The 21299-nt window shown below is 39.5% G+C and overlaps 1 protein-coding gene across 4 annotated transcripts in view; it reads left to right on the forward strand.

Annotated features, from left to right (window-relative positions):
- Positions 1-19068, forward strand: part of ADK (adenosine kinase) — a 542722-nt gene extending 523654 nt beyond the window's left edge. For 3 of the 4 annotated variants that reach the window (XM_034775506.1, XM_034775505.1, XM_034775507.1), the window contains one exon: positions 17892-18016. In XM_034775506.1, the coding sequence (XP_034631397.1) occupies positions 17892-18016 (125 nt within the window). Of the gene's footprint in view, positions 1-17891 lie in introns of all 4 variants that reach the window. The other variant, XM_034775504.1, reaches the window with a different exon arrangement.
- Positions 19069-21299: the final 2231 nt, after the last annotated feature.

The following is a 21299-nucleotide window of genomic DNA, read 5'->3' on the forward strand; positions in this document are numbered from 1 at the left end:
AGTAACGTTGTAGCCATGTGATAAAAAAAACCTTATACCACTTGCAAGGGCCAACATTCTTGAGATAAAAGCAGTTCCTCATTAAGTGCTGTGAGGTGCCAACTGCTAGCCAAAGCATTTTACTTCTGTCGGTATCAAAGCTGTAGTTCCAAGCTCACACCCGTTGTCATTTTCAAAATCCAATTGATAGCTTTAACACAGAGACAGATTCCAGGAAGAAGTTACCTATAGTTTAAAAACTACAAAGAGAAATCCTTCTTCCGTGTACATGCTTGCAGAATAAACAATTATCTCTCCCCTTTTAATGAAACATAGCATCAGTCTTGCTCAGTGACAGCTACTGTATCAGCCATCAGAACACAATTCATATCGAAGTTAGTACTTGACACAACAGGAATAGTCTGTCCTCCTACGTATCTTCTGTGTGCCTCATTGAATCTTGCTTAAGCTTATCATTTTGAGATACACAGGATTTATTGGATACTGTATATTTTCCTATCTTTTGTTATATTCTTGTTACCACGTGGGCCAAAATAAAGCCAAAGCTCTCATCTTTAATATAGAGGTAAGCCCTGTGGAGAATGCAGGTCCCAGTTTGTGATCCTCCCCCTTAATCTGAATGCCTTTACAAATTACATCTGGCCTTTGAACTGCTGGCAAGTTGCCAAGTGTCCCTCAACTGTGGAAAGATTGGCCTCTTTCTTGTGGCTAATGCAAATGATTCTCTGTAGGTTAACATCCAGATGTAATTTCAGGACAATGTAATATTTTGTATATTTGTACTAGGGCTGTCAAGCAATTAAAAAATTAATCGTGATTAATCGCTATTTTAAACAATAATAGCATACAATTTATTTAAATATTTTGGATGTTTTTTACATTTTCAAATATATTGATTTAAGTTACAACACAGAATACAAAATGCATAGTGCTCACTTTATATATATATTTTTATTACAAATATTTGCACTGTAAAAAAACAAAAGAAATATTATTTTTCAGTTTCCTCATTAGAAGTACTGTAGTGCAATCGCTTGATCATGAAAGTCGAACTTACAAATGTAGACTTACCTACAAAAAAACCTGCATTCAACAATAAAACAGTGTAAAACTTTAGGCCTATAAGTCCACTTAGTCCTACTTCTTGTTCGGTCAACCGCTCGGACAAACAAGTTTGTTTACATTTGCAGAAGATAATGCTGCCCGCTTCTTGTTTACAATGTTACTTGAAAGTGAGAACGGGCATTCTCCTGGCACTGTTATAGCCGGTGTCGCAAGATATTTATGTGCCAGATGTGCTAAAGATTCATATGTCCCTTCCTGCTTCAACCACCATTCCAGGGGACATGCGTCCATGCTGATGACTGGTTCTGCTTGATAACAATCCAAAGCAGTGCAGACTGACATATGTTCATTTTCGTTATCTGAGTCAGATGCCACCAGCAGAAGGTTAATTTTCTTTTTTGGTGGCTCGGGTTCTGTAGTTTCCACATTGGAGCGTTGCTCTTTTAAGCCTTCTGAAAGCACCTCATCCCTCTCAAATTTTGGAAGGCACTTCAGAGTCTTAAACCTTGGGTCGAGTGCTGTAGTTATCTTTAGGAATCTTACATTGGTACCTTCTTTGCGTTTTGTGAAATGTGCAGTGAAAGTGTTCCTAAAATGAACATGTGCTGGGTCATCATCCGAGCCTGCTATAACATGAAATATATGGCAGAATGCAGGTAAAACAGAGCAGGGGACATAAAAATTCTCCCCCAAGGAGTTTGGTCACATATTTAATTAATGCATTTTTTTTTTTAACAAGCGTCCTCAGCATGGAAGCATGTCCTCTGGAATGGTGGCTGAAGCATCAAGGGGCGTACGAATGTCTAACATATCTGGAACATAAATACCTTGCAATGCCAGCTACAAAAGTGTCATGCAAATGCCTGTTCTCACTTTCTGGTGACGTTGTAAATAAGAAATGGGCAGCATTATCTCCTGTAAATGTAAACCAACTTGTTTGTCTTAGCGATTGGCTAAACAAGAAGTAGAACCAAGTGGACTTGTAGGCTCTGAAGTTTTATATTGTTTTGTTTTTTACGCAGTTTTATGTAACAACAAAAAATCTACATTTGTAAGTTGCACTTTCACGACAGAGATTCCACTACAGTACTTGTATGAGGTGAATTGAAAAATACTGTTTCTTTTGCTTATCATTTTTACTGTGCAAATATTTATAAAAATCAAAAGTAATATACACTTCGATTTCAATTATAAGACAGAGTATAATATATATGAAAATGTAGAAAAACATCAAAAATATTTTAACAAATTTCAAGTGGTATTCTATTGTTTAACAGTGCGATTAAAACTGATTAATCACGATTAATTTTTTTAACTGCGATTAATTTTTTGAGTTAATCCCATGAGTTAACTGCGATTAATCAACAGCACTAATTTGTACATTATTGACATTTTTTTAAATTGCTCTGAATATGAATATATCTGAATATCAAATATATAAAATACAACAAAGGAAATGTATAAACAGGCTTATGCAGACCCCATAATCCCTTTGAGGGGATGGCTTCAGCACATCATTACTTCAATGGTATAAATGTTGCTCCAAGAAGTTGTTTAACATAAAACCAAAGGGTTTGACTGTGCGAAACCAGTGTAAATCAGGAATAACTTCTCTGAAATCAATAGTTTCACCATTGGGGTAAGTGAAAACAGAATGAAATCCAACATTTTTAAAGCTGCTGCCATAGAGTCATAGAAGGGACCACAAGTCCAACCCCCTACTAAGATGCAGGATTTGTTGTGTCTAAACCATCCAAGACAGATGATTATCCAGCCTCCTTTTGAAAAGTTGCAGTGAAGGAGATTTTATGACTTTCCTGGGCAATTTATTCCATTGTCCTACTGTTCTTACAGTTGGGAAGTTTTTCCTAAAATATAATCTCAATGTGCTATGCTGTAGTTTGAACCCATTGTCTCTTGTCCTGCCCTCTGTGGCAAAAGAGAACATTTTTTCTCCATCTTTCAAGTATTTGAAGACTGCTATCATGTCTCCCCTTCATCTCCACTGTTCCAAACTAAATATACCCAATTCCTTTAGCCTTTGCTTATATGGCTTGGATTCCATCCCTTTGATCTTTTTTGTCACTCGCCTCTGGATCCTGTCCAGTTTCTCTACATCATTTCTATACAGCAGTGACCAAAATTGGACACAGTAGTTCAGCTGAGACCTAACCAGCACCAAGTAGAGCAGTACTATCACCTTCTGTGATTTGCATGCTGTGCCTCAGTTAATGCAACCCAAAATTGCATTTGCTTTTTTTTTTTTTTCAAGAACATTGCATTGTTGCCTCATGTTGAGATTGTGATCCAACACAGCTCCCAGATCCTTCTCAGCAGTGCTGCTGCCAAACAAGTTATCCCCCATTCTGTATCTGTGCATTTGTTTTTTCTTCCCTAAGTGTTGCATCTTACATTTGTATTTGTTGAATTTTATTGTCTATAGTCCAGTTCTCCTATTTATCAAGATCCCTTTGAATTTTAACTTCATCCTCCAAAGTGCTTGCAACCCACCCCCAGCTTTGCATCTTCTGCAAATTTGATCAGTATGGTCTCTATTCCTACAGCCAGGTTATTAATAAAGATGTTAAATAACACTGGACCCAGAACAGATCCCTGTGGGACTCCACTTGAGATGTCCTTCCAATATGACATCATTCCATTAATAGTCTTTGTGGTTGTTTAACCCATTATGTATCTACTTAATGATAGTTCTGCTGAACCCACATTTCTCCATGCTTACTTATGAGAATGTCATGCGGGACTATGTCAAAAGCCATGCTAACGTCCAGGTATATTATGTTCACCACATTCCCCCTATCCACCAAACCAGTTTCTTTGTCAAAGAAGGCAGTCAAGCTGGTTTGGCATGATTTGTTCTTGGCAAATTCATGCCGGCTGCTAGCGATCACCTCTTCATCCTCCAGGTATTTGCAACTGGAATGTTTTATACATTGCTCGGTAGCTTCCAAGATATTGAGATCAGGCTGACTGGTCTACAGTTCCCCGACTCCTACTTTCCCCCCTTTTTAAAGATGGGCACTACATTAGCCTTACTCCAGTCTTCTGGGACCTCACCTGTCATCTATGAATTTGCAAATATCACCAGTGGCTCTGAGATTTCTTCAACTAATTCCTTCAGCACTCTGGGGTGAATAGCATCAGGCTATTCATTCATCATTTAGAATTCATTCAAATTAGTCAGAAAATCTCTGATGAGCTCTTTACTTATCCCAATCTGCATTCCTTCCCCTTTATTGTCCATGGCTCTGGGCAATCCCTCCTGCACGGAGAATCCAAGAAGCTTGACAAATTTTGTTTTGGCTTGCAGCAGGGTTTTCAAAGGAGTTTAAGGAAGTTAGGTGTGCAAATCTTACTGAACGTCAATGGAAGTTGGGCACCTAACTCCTTTAAGCCCTTTTGAAAATCCCAGCCTCCACCATTTTCTGTGAGTTCTTAGGATGGTTTAGAAACTGACTGAACCAAAAGTGAAGCTTTCACAAGAAGCCATGGAAATTCCCTCCTCCCAAAGTAATTTCGACATGGTGCATGAATGTGCATCATCTTGAAGAGACCCACACGTCCTCCCTGCTTTTAAAGTGATGGCATTTTGTGTGTGTGCATATACATATATACTGTAGATATAACTAGAGAGTGCTACACAGAATAGCTGTGAGATTACACATCAGAAAGTTCTTTTGGCATGGTCAACAAACAGTAGTTTCAGTGGTTTGTGATATTAAAACTCTGAGATGAATGAGTTTGTGGCCTTATTCAAAAGTTCCTGTACTTACTATATTTGTATGATATTACAAATTTATAAACAAAAAACATGTTTTTACTAAAAGTGTAGCGAGCACAACATATCCTTTTGCTTCTTATGTGTTTGTTTCGGTAAGAACCTCACCGCAACGTAGACATACATACAAGAAAAAAAATTCTAGATGTTTGAAATCAAAGTTTCAGAAACTAGGAACAATTCATTGTTGAGTGGCAAAACTGTGACATCAGAGACTACTTAATCACTATACAGTGGCATTTAGTTCATCTGTATATAGCTATTTTAATTGGTTAAAATACCATGGAAAGTGGTCACAGTTTTTTCAATCACGTTTTAAAAAGACACATTTCATGGATATAATGTCACAACCATGAAATACAGCCCTCTGATGATACCATAGCCCTAAGATACAACTTTATTTGCCAGCTGGCAGTATGATTGTTGTGATAGCAATTAAATATATATTGATATGTAACATGCAATGGCTTATTTCTATTATAAAATGCATCTTCGTGAGGAAAGAGGTGAGGGGACATTACTTGTACGTTATTCTGTCTTTCTTTCCAAGTTAAGATAAATGTTCTAGCAGAGATCAGTGCTCATGTTGTCTTCGTTTATACAACATGGGCGGCTAATTGCCTCTGAGCAATCTTGTTGTTGAAATCATAGTAGATGATGTATAAAGTGTTGAAATAAAAATACCCTTTTAATATTATAAGCATTTTGACTGACAACCCATTTTCCACATCTTTAATGCTGCTGTTGTATAAACAGCACACACCAGTATAATAGCTCAGCTGTAGATAGGGCATCAGTCTTCACTTCCTAGGGGATGAGTTGTCAGAACTCTCAACATGTTCATTACTATACTGCTCGTGTGTTCTGATGTCATCCTTAACTCACAAAGATAAATGCCACATCTAAAACGAGGCTATTAGATGCCCCCCTGTCTCTATAACTGACCTTCCATAAACTAGAATATTGTCAGATTATGCCTTCATAGTGGATTTTTCTCTGTCACTGCTGGAGGTGCACTATTATTCTGATAAATGTTGTAGTCGGCCACCAGTATGCACTTTCCACATTGGAATTGGCACAATTTAGAAATTTGCCATACTGTTTGAACTGCCACCACCTTTTAAAAAATCATAATATAAAAATAAACACATCACTCAGAAAAAACACTGAATATTTCCTATTTACCTCACTGTTTCAGACTGTACAAATTCCTAAATATTAATTATAATTAAAACTAATCAGACGTTTGCAATCATGGAAGCTTTATTTGGAAGTAATACGTTATACTTCATTGGCATATATACACGGCCATGAATATTCTCCAAATGCAATTTCAATACAATTCTATCTGTTTTTCTGACTTACCACCTTTCCACTGGGATCCAGGTATTCAACTCTTTGGTTTTACTGTCTTGTCTGTATTTCATCTTATTAAAATACAGTAAATTAAAAATTGTAATTTCCAATTACACAAAACACATATGCTTTAGAAAACAACGTAAAGAAATAAGTGCAAGATAAACTAAATGCTAATTCATCTGCTCTCATTTTGAAAGTAACATTTAATTTTTTAATGCATTAAAAGGGATATGTGTATGGAATAAAATGCCCCACAGTTCTTGGTTTGGCAGAATTAGGGCCTGATCTGTCAAGGTGCTGAGCATTGTCAGTTCTCATTGATATCAACAGCATTGTAGAACGATCATTACCTTGCAGAATTGGGCCTTAAAGAACAGACATTATTCTTAATGACTTTCTGGCCAGACTTGATGGGAAATGAAAATTGAATATGTGTTATGTATGTTTAAAAATATTTTGCATTAGAAGTAGATTTTCATAACAAATTATAAGGTTCCAGTTTTTGCTCTGTTAATTCTGGGACACAATGTGACTTAAAGTCTGAAAGCAAATCATCACTGTTTAAAAATATTTTGTCACACCTACTGTCAGGGTAACATTTTATTTTATGTTAATATGGCATCCATTAGAAAATCATGTAATGATGAAGAAAATGTTGTATGGAAGTTTAGAGAAGTGACTTTAATGAGTTATTATCTCTCACTCAGAATATTGGTAATATTTTTGCACTGTTTTAATGTATTCTGAGTAGAAATACAGGTGCTAGTCGAACTAGATCATCGAGCAGATTCCTCTGGGAGACATGGCAGGATATAGTCCCCTGAGAGATGATGCATAAGATTAAGCTGATATTATATTAGTGTAAAATATAAAACATATTGAAGTATAATATACTTGAAATATATTAGCTATCTCATATCTGATAGGCCCTCTAATGGGGCCTGTATCCTGCCCTAGCACTAAGAGGATTGACTGGATGATCTATGAGGTATTCTGACTACTATAATTTTATATAGTGCATATCACCTCCCCCAGCATTGAAATGCACCCACTTCTCGGGTGGGAATATAGCTAGGGTGAAATCCTGGCACAAATGAAGTTGATAGAAAAACTCCCATTCACTTCATTGGAACTAGGATTTCACTCCAGAGATGCGCACGTCACTACACAATATTTAAGCACATGGGCACCGATTCTGCAAATATTTGTATGCACATGCTTAGCTTTACTACTGTGGGTAGTGTCATTGAAATCAGTAGAGCTACTCACAATAGCAGAGTTAAGCATATGCGAAAGTGTTTGCAGGATCAGGGCCACAAAGAGTAAAAAATACTGTGTCCAGTTGAGAAGTTGCCTTATCGTGCTTTCCTACTGTACTTAATAAACACTACTGTCATTGACACTTCTTAGTAATTGACAAGAGGCTTTTTCCTGGCCATGTCAATTTAGCATAGTAGTAGTTATTAAAAAAAAAAAGAGACATTAAATATGGCCCTTTTGAATTCATTGCATAGAAGCTCTATTAATATAGTGCTGTGGTAGAGAATTTCATCCCACAAAAGTCACCCCCCTTGCACAAAGGTTTTATTTTGTTACACTCTGCATGCTTTAATGCCTGGCAATGTATTTGCAAACTGCAGTGTGGCTGACTTATGGTTGCTGTGGGAACTATAACTTTGAATTTCCTGGCTTTTGTGCATGTGAAATCTCAACCATAATGTTACATTCATGCAACCTCTTTGCATTTCATTTCCTCAAGCAGATGATAGGAGCATTATTCCCCCCCTGTCCCTTCCAAACAGTGTTTAAAAACTGAACAGAAAGTAGCATATTGCTTCTATTTTGTAATGTTTATAACTTTATCTTTTTTACATGAAATGAACCAAATTCTCTTCTAGTCATTATTTTTATAGCATGCCCATTGCCATGGTATCTGGACCTAGGTGCCACATTTGGGTTATTGAAGCAGGTAAATAGCATCTGAAAATTTTCTGAACTGTTAAAAATCCACTTGTCTTCATTCTGATATCTCAAAAATGGTGAAAGAGAACTTAATCCAACTTCCCAGAAATTCACTTGTGTGCTAAGAAAAAGTCAGAGAAATATCGGCTTGGAGATAATTTTTTTTTTTCAGATAGCCAGAAAAGATACTTCAGATGAAAGTATCCAAGTTTTAATTTAACTGATGCAGTGCTCAGATTACCTTTTGGGAGCCTGGAGACTGCGAAATACATTTCCCTCAAATTGTTTTCCCCTATCCTGGTTAAGCAGGGCCAGATCCAAATGTGAACTTCTTCGAAGTTCAGTAGGTAGAAAATGAAAGAAAAGTTCGATGGGACAATCACCATTTAGGACTTATCAATATCCTTCCATCACACATTTCTTAGAGGAGATTTTAGGTTCATCTGGTTTTTGTACATTGCAAATTGTACAAATTGTGAAAACCAGGCAGGGGGATGGTTTCAGAGTCCAAGCTCCAGCCCAAACCTGTACATCTACACAGCTGTGTTTAGTACTGTAGTGTGAGCCCGGGTCTGAAATTGGAGGCTCTGAGATTTGCTACCATGGTTTTAAAACGCAGTGTACATATACCCTAAGTGGCCAGATTCACTACTGGGTCTCTACACTGGCATAAAAAAGCATAGACCCTAGCAGAGTCCTCTGATTATGGAAACTTTACCAGGAGAGGAGGCTGTGTCAGTGGAAAATGCTGCGTCCTCTCCTCTACCCTGGGTTTCACTTGGGGCTATTGCTAATCACAGAGGTGGGTGGTAATCACTAGGCATGTGCAGGGCAGCCAAGGTATGAACTGATTAAGGGGCTCATGCAAAGCACCTTGAAGTTAATGAAAGGACTCCCATTGACTTCACTGGGCTTTGACTGAGGCCATATGTGCATCCTTTGAACAACCTTCAGCAGCAGAGCTCCTGTGGAGTTCCAGCTGCAGTTTACACTTGCCGGCCGACAGCACAAGCATCAAGGGGGGAGATGATGTGGCAACACTAAAATCCCTGTAGGGCACAAGCATCCTGGCTGGTGCTGAGAAGTACGATTATGCCTCACACCACCAATATTAGTGAACTGCTCAATAAACTTACTGATGGTATTAATAGTACAAACATGCTTAACAATAAAAAAATCTTTTGCAAACATTAACTGTTTCATTGCTGAGATAACAGATGATGTGGGGTTTATCTGTCCTTTGCTCTTGTAGACTTGTTTCACAGGTATTCTTTTATAGTTTGTTTTAGTTCTTTTTGCTTGAGAGCATAGCTGCACTCAGCACCTTCATTTCAGCAGGAAATGACTATTACAGCAGTGTGAAACCACCCCCATCGCTTACCCACATTCATCTAGTCAATGCAAAGTTGCATTGTTTGTGTGAGTGTCCGTCCATAAATGATTGTATAAACTCAGGCTGAGGAAAATACACACACAACTGGATGATCCTTAAAGAAATTGAGTGCACTAAATATAAAGGAAACAAGAGGAATGGAGATAGCAATAACAGCACTGCTACTCTTGAGTGCATACTTGTTTCAGCTTTCATGCTGGTCATTAGAAAATAAGATGCTTTGTAACAAGGTTTTTTATATAGTCAGTGAAAAGTATTCACCATTGAGCATGTGAAACATTTTATAAACACAGTGAAAATAGACTTCCCAAACCTTTTATTCATGATCTCATGGTTTTGTCATTCTGTGGAAGTAAAAATATTGACATTTACCAGACTGTTTGTTCCAGCTTTCTGATCTCCTGCAGTTTATTTTTATAACAACCTTATTGATGGGCCTCTTACCCAGCTCTCTAGGTTTAACTGAGTTGAGTCGATTTGTTACCAGGGCTTCAAGTAGCTGTTACCGAACAAGCAAGACATCCTAATAAAGCTGTAAACATGTTTACTCAAACGTGGTATTGATTTTACTTGGAGAGGGAGAAGCTAGTGCTTAGCATGGTGTCAGGGTGGATGAATTTAACTGCAGTTTTTCATTGTCATCTGTCATGGTTGTGAAACACTAAGTAAAGCCCCGAGAGGATAATTAGAATTGCTAGAAATTTAGCCCCTAAAATCAGTTAGCCACTTGGGATTTTTGTAGTTTAATTAGTTTTTTATTAAAACTTTCCTCTAGTGGTATAATCAGAAAGGCACTTCTAGTGTGCTTTTCAGCTACAGTGAGAATTCAAGGTTGTCACTTGTTAGATCCATGTTTTAAACAAATGATTTTGTTGAGAGGGATGAGTAACTTTTTTTCTTTTACTTGTAATTAGCCTAGCACTAGTTTTGTCTTACGCATTGTAACAATGAGCCAAGCTGCACTGCTAAAATTCCACCTGTGTTGCCTGATCTAATTGATTGATTAAGAATTCCCAATTGATTCCCTCAGATTAACACTCTGAGGTTTGACAGGTTTCAGTTCCAAGATTAGACCCAGAGTTATTAGAGTTAGGGTTAAATTGGAAACCCCAATGCAATTGCAACACACACACTTAGGAAAAAGCTTTTGAATTTGAAATAGTTTTATTAACACAATTAGAAAACACACAAAAGTTCCGAGCCAACCAAGAATGTAACAAGTATCAGAGGGGTAGCCGTATTAGTCTGAATCTGTAAAAAGCAACAGAGGGTCCTGTGGCACCTTTAAGACTAACAGAAGTATTGGAGCATAAGCTTTCATGGGTGAATGCCCACTTCATCAGACGCAAGTGTAACAGTAATCCAATAGTAATTTTACATTCAGCATCATGTCATACGCATACTCTCACAATTCTTGTGGAGACCTAGGGCAAGGAGACAGGTGGTAGCCCACGAGGTCCTAACTTGGTTCATGAGGTCCTAACCTATTTGTGGCATGCCAAAAGACTCTGGTGATCAAGGTCTTGCTGGTCTAAGCCATGGTTAGCCCAATTGTAGTATCTGATGGCTGCAATGAATATTCATGCGAGCATTTGAGCTCCTTTGCCTGTAACTAACTTCCTCACTGTCATATTATTGGGGTATCCTTATTCTATATGTTAGTATATTAATTACCTTAAACGTATACATCCATTGGTTACTATAGCAATCCTGCAGTTAAGCATTTTCTAATTTTCCTATCCTAAAATACCCAAACTGGTATCAACTGACTTTTTGCAGTTACTTGTCAGCATTTGATACAGACTTCTAGTAGAACTGTTTATTGCAAAATTATATCTTATGACTTAGGATCACTGTTGGTCAATTTACTTATGCTAAGGTTTATAGGCCTAATTTCCTTCTGCTAAATGCTTAAGCTAGTATCTTACAGGTTTGTGCCTGTAGGCTTCTTGTATTACTGCCTTATACCTACATCTTACTTTTAGGCTTAAAAGTTAACTTTAAACCTATACTTTAACCCATAGATGATACCTTTAATCAAAAATGTTTCTATTTAGAATAGCCAACCATCAGTTTGATAGATGGGCAGGGCTTCTGGCTTACCCCAATTCTTGGCTGTAATATCCACCATCTGCCACAGAAATAAAAAAAGAGGAGAACCACAGCATGTCTAAGTACAGTTGTTAAGCGACTATGTTGCAGAAACATCTGATGCCAATGTCTTTTACAAAATCTAGGTTGGCTGGCTGATTTCTTGGCACCAGCTTTGCTAACCACCTGATCACAATTGACCAGATTTGTGTTACCATAACATTATCCCACACCAGTAGCACTAAAAGACTTACAGAAAAACACAGTGGTATTAGCTAAAGATTGTAAATGGTTTGATGCTAGAGTACTACTTCCTTAAAACTACAGCCTCCCTAATTGTTTTTGCCATTACTGGCCTGAATGGCTAGTGAAATCATATCACAATAGATTTGTATTTTAGATTGATTTGGAGGTGGAGAAACGTCTGGGAGGATCAGGATGCAGACTTTTTTTTTTAAGGATCATGTTGCTCTTGCTTAGGGTTTGTTAGTCTTCCAGTTGACACATTTGATAACTGCTTTTTCTGTCTACCTTTTTTTATTTAAAGGAAAAAATTCATTTTGCTTTGGGCATTTTATTAAAGTTTGCATGGTGCAAGGAGGAATAAATGTGACATACTGGTGGGGGAACCCATCTTTTAAAAAAAAAAAAAAAAAAAAGTATTCTTATAAGAATGGCAGCCCAGGAGCTCCCTGTCGGAGACTCTAAGCCAGTTTCCAGCCAACTTTAGTAATGAACAGTCATTACAATTAATTGTCAAGTTTACAATTTGAAATGAAACGTTTGGCTTTCAGTATAAGCTGGTTTTAAGTGTTGTTAAACCATTACTAAAGCAGAGCAAAACTTTTAAAATCTCCGCTATTGCTGATGTCATTGCACTAGCACTAGACCCTCAGTTAGAGATGTCAGTGGTAATTTTGGAACAAAACCTTTTTAAAATACATTGATTATAGTGACAGTTGCTCCTGACACTGTGGGTCTGGAACTTCCGTATAGCTGACCACAGTAAAATTAATGCAGTTTTCCTTTAATGATGCTGAAGTTCAGTTCTGCTCTCAAAAGTAACTAAGTAAAAACAGCTCCTACTCCGAGTCTTTTCAGAGTTGTATTAATAAAGCTGTGAGGGAGTGAACTGGATTTTAGTCCTGCTTGTGATCATCAAGAGTGTGGTTTTCTAGGTTCCAGTCAGTTACACCCATGCAAAACCATTTGATGGCAGTTGGGAGTATGACGTCACAGGTGTCACTGAGGGCATAAATGGTAGACAATAATATTATGCTGGTTCCATTGAGGGCCTAATTTGGCCTGCAGAAGCTTTGTCTGATGACAATGTGCCAGGAGGAAAGAAACCAACTTGACTTTCATATCCCATGTTGAGTCTGCAGGGCTGGCAGTTAGAAAAACTGTCTTAATACTTGTAAAACTGAGTACAGACAGCATGGAAATCATTGAGAGACAATAAAGATAGTACTCAGTGATACCAGAGACACTTTTCAGAGCCAAACTGCATTTTAGCTCCTGGTAGATAGAAGCCCTGCAATTCTCTTTAGGAAATAAAATTGGGCCCATAATAGCTGTTGATGTTTTCCCATAACCGTTTCCATTGGCTGAGAATTTGTACAGGTCTTTGGTTTGTTTTATACCTTATAAGGTACAAAATTCGGTTTTTCAAACACCATTTTATTGGACGCAATTCCAGCTGAGTTGTTGTAATGAATAAGGGCAAGATTGTTACTTGTTCAACATGTCTGTGTGGGTGTGGTGGGGGGAAGGAGGGGCACAGGGGAAAAGGCACCTCTTACTTCCCTGCACGAGCTACCCAGATCACTGGTTATATTATGGGAGGCAGAGCAATCACCATGGATCTGCTATTCCCACCTCCTCCACACACAAACAGAGGTGATAGAGCAGGGGCAGGCAATGAGTGGGGCCTTGACTCTGGTTCTTCCCCCAACACTCTGTTCACCAGAGGTTTGTATTAAAGCGTGCTATGTATCCATGTGTTTGGACACTGGAAAAATACTACTGGCAACATCATCTGCACAGTGGTGCTGCAACATTTTTAATAGTGGGGGTGCTTACTCCTTACTCCAACATTTTTAATAGTGGGGGTGCTTACTCCTTACTCCTGTTCGTGCCTCCTCCCTGCCCAAAGCTGAGGCTGAGAGCAGGGCTGTGTCTCTGGGGGCGGGGAGGGACCCGGACAGAGGTAAGGGGGACCGGGGCTGTGGCGACAGGGGGGGGGGGGGGGGGGCGGGGGGCCAGAAGCAGAGCCCTGTGCAGGGGTCGGCAGCCGGGACCCCACATGCGGGGCCCTGGGAGTGGAGGCACGTGAGCGGGAGGTGGGGCTGGGTGTGGGGCCCCAAGCACTGGGCCAGCAGCTGGGGCCGGTAGCCAGGAAGTGGAGTCCTGGGCGGAGGGCCAGGAGCAGGGCCCTGGGCACAGAGCAAGCAGCTGGGGAGCAGGGCCAGCGGCCGGGAACCGAGCCAGGGAGTGGAGCCCTGGGCGTGGGACCAGTGGCCCCCCCTAAAACCTGGGGGTGATGCAGCACCCGCCGCATCCCTACTTCCTGCACCTATCATCTGCAAAATAAGTCTAAACAATATTTAGACAAAGCTGCATTATATTCCCTAAGGCTGATTTGATAGACTATACAAGACCAGATTCTCAGGTCTAGCTAAGCTTCTCTTGATTAAGGAGTTGTGCCACCTTTGCACTGCACTGATTGTGAGGGCAGCCAAGAAACCGGCTCTGCCCCAGCATAAGTTAGAATAGCTGCTTGCGCCTTAGAGGCCAGTCCCATGACCCAGCATCACAGGAGGATAACCATGCCCATTATGCCCATGTGGGACTAAGAGCAAGTGACACATAGTCAGTACATAGGGGATGGAGTGAGGCTGAGGATACGGGCCAAGGCTGGAATGCCCCCCATGCTGGCACTTTTGGGGGGAACTAATGGCGTTCCAGTACTATCACATACTGGAAGTGCGTTCTTGCACTTCTTTTTCTGTAGCACTAGATAGGTCCCACAGTATTTGCAGTACAGAACATTTCACACTGGAGAACTCAAGCCCAGAATTATATTTGAATTTGATTGCCTTTTATTGAGTATACTTAAAAGGCCACTCTGCAGCTAAAGCAGTCTGCCTGACTGAGTTCTTTGTTTTTCTACTAAACCAAGAGTGCTTTCTGGTGTTTCCCTAGGGTCTACTTTGCTAACTGCCTATGTTTAGTATGTGCTATACTTATATGCTTGTGATTTATCTGTTTGCATTATTACTTGATGCGATATTACTTCTGATGCTGCTACAATCTCCTTCGTAAATCCTGTAAAAAATAAATAATTTTTAAAAGAAACTTTCATGATTAGATATTGATCTGGGGCAAACGTTCCACAGCAGATTCTACATGTTAACAAGTAGCAGCTGAACTAGGACCTTGAGTCTGCTCTCACTTACTTCAATGTGAATCAGGAGTAGCTCCATTGAAATCAGTGCAAATAGACTGGTCTAAAACTGTGGTAAGCTGAAAGGCAGTCAGGCCCTAAAGGTAGTTCATATTAAATGATATTTCATTTCTTAAGATCCTTCACATACCTTGATTTCCTTATTTTCATCAATATTCAGAGTATTGACCAGCAACCAAGAGCATGATTTTCTTCTTTATATAAAGCACGTTCTGGACTCATGCTCTTTACAAAGCTGAGAATTGTCTGTGTTTTTGGAAGCCTGCACAATACATCTCTTAGACTTACTGATTTAGAAATGGACATTCTTAATTGCCTAATTTTACATATGGACATACTCCACTCAAGTTTTAACCACCCAGAAACTCACTAGCAAGCTCATGTCTCCCAGGCAGTTCAGATGTAGTGACTGACATTCTCTGTGTATCCAGGAAGGGTTCCACTAAGAATACAAAAAAGCAGACTATTTTCATCGCGTTATTCAGAAACCATCTGATTTCTACCAGACATGTTTTTTGAATTTCAGAACTATTATCCAAACCTGGTTGCTGGACGGACCCTCCTGCCGCCAGTCAGGGGATATGTCAGCCTCAGACTGCCATGGCTGACGGTGTTCATGGCACAATTCCTCTTCACTTGCTAAGGCTCTCGTCCTTATGTATTGAAGACTTCGGACTCTCACCTATGTTTATGGCCTCAGAGTTTGTCAGTGAAGTCATATCTGTGAAAAAGTAGCTAACTTACGGCTCAGGTTTCCCTGGAAAAATACTGATTTTAAAACACACCCAGAATCTTTTGTGGTTGTCAAGCTGTCAACCAAAACACCTACTTTCCGGCATCTCACGCATTCCATTGGAAAATCTGTGGTATTTGACTAATTGAACCTGTGGCTTTTATATAAAAAGACCTGCTTTTTTCCATGTCAGTGGAGTTTAGAGATGACGTTAAGGATCAGTTAAGCCTTTTTTCACTGTTGGTTATGATGGGGAGAGGTTAGAACCAACTTAGCCATTGACAGAGGTCTTTTTGGCTCATTGGTATTGTCCACGGTTCTTCAGATTTTTTGTGTTTCATGTTTTATGTGATCTTTGTATTATAGATTGATCTCTAAATTACTAACAGGCATTATTACACAAGATAGAATGTTTTTATTGTGTTCTAAAATAGGGTTGAACATCCCATGAGGAGTAAATATTTAAAGGTGGAATACAGGTTAAATGAAAATAATCTTCCTTTAGGGTTTTAGAGTATTGCAATAAAATGTAGGTAGTTTATTTTAATAGTAACCAAACTGAATATAGAAAACATATAGGGTTCTGTCAAAAGAGAACTAGTGGAATGTGTCATTCTCTTTGAACCAGAATTTCTGATAAGTCGGTAGATGGTAGATTTGAGCTACTTTTATGAGATGTGATTTGAGACTAATCTTGCACTGTCAAAACACAGAGGCAGCCTGAATGTGACATGGGGACTTTAAAGGGTGAAAATGGAGGTCAAGAATAATAGGATGGGAGAAAGCCTTACAGAATCTGTTTGGGCTTTCCTTAATTCTAGACTTGACTGGCTGAGGGTGGTTTTGCTCTTGTGGTTGGATGGGAAAGGGAGAACCCAACCAGTGACATCTGAGATGCGTTTAAAAAAAGGTTAAACTAATTGGTAAGAGTAGAAAATGTTTACCAAATATTGTGGGGTTGGTTCTGATTAATTATTGAATTTATTTCTTCCCATTTCAAGCCCTGTTGAACTCTAGTTTTCAAATTTATTTTCTTTCCTATCTGCTGTAAGTATTGTCAACCTGTTAACCATGGTGTTGCTTTGTGCAGATGCATGTATGCAGATCAAGGACAAGAGTTTCCAAAATGAAGCTGGGATTTTCAAAGGACCTAACTCCCACTGGCGCCTCGCTCTTTCAGGCTCCTTTGAAAAACCCCAGCCAAGGAGATTAAAATTAGGCTTTTGAGTCCACTTAGAGGCACTTAAACAGGTGGACCTGATTTTCAAAAGTGCTGAACTCCTATTTCTTTCAGGTTTTGTAGGCAGTGGTTATGGTAGTTGGTAGCCATTGGTAGCTAGATAAGTGTCCTGATTTTTCAAAAGTGCTGACTGGTCAACATTCTGGAAAATGGGGCCACTTATTTAGATGCCTAAGTTCAGACTTCAGAGTTCAATTTAAGGCACCCAGTTTTTAAAATCTTGATTCCTCTTTCCCTAATGAGTAGGGAACAACAGTTGCCATCTGAATTTTCTAAACAATTTAAAATTTCTCATTTGATTTTGCTTTGGATAGTTACATCTATGAATCAAGTTAACATTTATGTTCTTAAGCAGTTTGCTTTCTTAAAAGGAACACATTGTCCAGAGGTAAGTTGATGGGCCTGTAAATGTAGCCGATATGAAAAGCAGAAACTCTCTCCAACATGAAGAGTTGCTTCTACTTTTTGAAATGGGATTAGAGGTACCAGCAGCTCCCTCTGAAAGGGTGTTGTGAGTGTGATCCTTTTTGTTTGAAGTCACTAATAAAAAAACAACCTTGATAGTTATACCATTTGCTTGAAGCCACCAGGTGGAAGCTTTAAATAAAATAAGACCCCAGTTCAGCAAGTTACTTAAGCATGGGCCTGAGTTTAAATTTAACTTCAGTGGGATTATTAATATGTTTAGAATTAGGCATATGTTAAGTGCTTTGTCAAATTAGGGACTATATGATATACTCAAAATCTAACTCTACTTCACTCTCTCTCCATTCTTTTGTTCTGTAGGCTTTCTCTCTCAGCTTGTCTATGACCGACCGCTGGCAGAGTGCATCCGAGCTGGACATTATGCAGCCAACGTGATCATAAAGCGTTCTGGTTGTACTTTCCCAGAAAAGCCTGACTTCCACTGAAAGCAATGAATCGGAGGAATCAAGAGAAACTCTTATGTTTATGGGATTGCTGCCTAAATATTTCCTACTTCCCCTTCCTCACCCTCCCAATTTCCTGCATCAAGGCTTCTGTACTTCTGTTCACTTTACGCTATACAAAACATATATTGCTATGGTATTTTCCTATTCATACCACCATAATGTTTCAGTAGTCTTAATTTAGGGATTACAGTGCTATGTGAAGCTTATTCTCTCATCAACGTGGAAAAGTTGTATTATTTACACAGGTTATAAGAGAAGTCTCATGTAGATGCCACAGCTGATTAACTCTGTTAAAACACTTCTACAGAAACCTCTAGATTGTGTTTCACCATGGCCAAATCCTGCTCATCTTATTCATGTGTAAAATCAGCAGACCCAACATTCATCTCACAATGGTGTAAATCAATAATAACTCTTCCTAAATCAATTGTGATTGTCTAGTGTTAAAAGTAGTGTAAGTTTGAAGAGAATCAGGCCCAACATGCAAGATCTGGCCCGGAGGGCTCAGTCCTGCTCCCACTTAAGTTAATAGATGTTTTTCCAGGAATTCACAGGCCTCATCCAAAGTCCATTTTAAGTCCATTATTAAGAGTCTTTCCATTGATGTCTGTGGGTTTGGATCAGGCAGTATTTTTGAGCAGGATCTGACCCTTAATTTGTAAATTCCTGTGCATCTATTAGACTGGCCACTCTCTGTGCTTTCGAGGCAGAGACATGATCTCATGATAGGAACTAGCTGTACATTTTATATCTGTCTCCTCAGTGTAAGCTTTTTAAAGGCTGTTTTAAATTAATATACAAACACATCGTGAAAATGAGGTACAGAAATGTTTATGCAGGCTGTCTTGTCAGGATATGCCAAATGGAATCTCTTAAACGCACACTTTTAAACTTGTAATTTACTTTGGATAATTAAACAATATGCCGGATTTTATTTGTATTACAGTATTCAAAAGAGACTGTCTGACACTTGCCTTCATTACTTTGCTATGTAATTTGATACTGATGAATAAAAAATTGTCATATAGTAATTCCCTGGCCTTTTGTTGCCAAGAGCACAGTGAGAGTAATGCAGTGTGCGTCCAACATTCCTGCACAGGCCTTATTAAACCAGGGGCCAGGAAGCAGGTGCTCAACACACATTATATGATTGAGCTTGAGCTTTTATTTGCAACTTTAAGTGTCCAGGCTGACACTGGGTTCAGTCTCAGGAATGTGCTCAGCATTAAGGAAGGAAGTGGTTGTGCATTTTCTCATCTGTGTAGTGTTCTCACCACAGAAGAGATGAGAAGTTAGTAGCTAAGGTTCAATGAACCACCAAAGGGCGTCACAAACAGATGCAGTCTTGCATTCTCCTGAGCCCAGAGACCTACTCTCCGCAAGCACATGCTGGGGTGCTACACACCGCAAAGAGAGTGGGGAGGAGGCAAGACCATGATCCTGTGCATGGGCCAAAGGAGCTGGCTGGCTGCAAAGGAGAGCAGGCTCCACCTTCAAAACAAATGGTACAGAGGGCGCTCACCAGGGAGCTCCAGGAGGCAGAGTACTTCCCAAAGCGCCCTGTTCAATCATGTGACTCCACCGTCCCCAATGAGCCGGTGCCAAATGAGCACAATCTATCCTTTAGGATTTAGTGAGGCTTAAGAAATGGACAGGGTAGAGTGCAGGCTCTCTTCATTTCTGTTAACACAGCTATGTGCATTTATAATAGACACCTTCTGACTTCACAGCTTCTAATCTTCCACTGTTAGCTCAGAAGATTTCACACTTAGGGCTTGTCTACACGTGGCGCTATTCCTAAATAACTCCATGAGGGGACACACTCATTCTGGAACAAGGGTACCTTGGTGCTGTGTAGCTTAACACAGATATCAACTTGTAACCAGGAATTCGGGTGGCAGTTGGGAAAATGGTAAAATCTGACATTGCTATTACTCAGCACTCAGTGAAATGTTCCATTCCCTTTTGTAACACCTTCATTCCATGTTATCCCTGTTCCACCCAGAGAGTTATGATTCATTTAAAACAACAGAATTTACAATGGATATGCTCCCCATTTCATATTAATTACATTCAGTTTCAATTCTGTTTCCATGGTGAAAGAGGTCTGGTCTATTAAGCTCCACAGGATATGGAATATATTTTACATTTCATATATATAGCATGAGTTTCTTCATTTTAGTACAAAGAGCAGAGGAGTTGGGGTCTTAGGTTCTATTCCCAGTTCTGGCACTGAGATACTGAGAGAGCTTGGGCTGTTGACATTTCAGCTGATTGTGTCAATCCAGCTAACGAGACTAGCTTGAAACCAATGGAACCAAAGCCAACTACATGATCAGAAGCATCAGACTCTGACCCAGTATGTTTAGCCATTCCTTAGTTCCTCAATATCTGGAAATCGTAGGACGATGCATGAATACTTAGAAATGGTTTGCCAAGCGATGCTAAGTAACTTCCAAAGGTACTGTCAGCTGATTTCCTTCAGAATTCCTTTCAGCGTCTATTTCTTTTTTTTGCTTACCTCTGCTGGAAGATTTTTGTCCATATAATGGTTCTGGTGCCATCCCTGGCCTGTCTCCATAAGTATTCTTTTTCTCCATTTTGTCCTCTACTGACCACCTCCATGTAAGAATGGGCTTCCTGAAAAACATGCCATCAAAGACTTGTGAAGCTCTGACACGTGCAATTGTCTGAAATCCCAGCTCTGCCAGATGAACTCAGGTGAGTCTGACTCTGAACTTGAACCATCATTCAAAGACAGAGTCCTCAGATCAGGACAGTGTCAGGAGGGTACCCCTTTGAAATGCACCACTTATTAACCATTGGCTCCAGTGCTTACCCAACTAAACTCCCATTGAGTGCAGTAAGGTTTTACCAGAGCAGGAAATAATTTTACCCAACATTGCACACTTTGGGCTTCAACTTATACCATTGAAGTTAATGCCATAGAGCTCAATGACCCATTATTCAGAGAGGCAGCATAATCCACATACTCCACTGGTTTGGGAGTAGGACTGGGAATAAGGCTACCTGGGTCCTGTTTCCATCTCAGCCATTGATTCACTGTGTGACCTTGGACAAGTCATTTCACCGCTCTATACCCCAGTGTCCCCAATGGATAAAGTAGTACACCCTTGAGTAGGATAGTATTGGCACTAGCATTCATTGTATCTTTTCCCTGACTTGCCTTTTATAGTTGTAATTGCTTTTTCTTGTAGCAGTGATGTGCCCCATATATTTTTAAAGAGAGGATAGTGTTCAT

Source organism: Trachemys scripta, chromosome 7 (genome assembly GCF_013100865.1).
Source record: "Trachemys scripta elegans isolate TJP31775 chromosome 7, CAS_Tse_1.0, whole genome shotgun sequence".
Taxonomy (NCBI): domain Eukaryota; kingdom Metazoa; phylum Chordata; order Testudines; family Emydidae; genus Trachemys; species Trachemys scripta.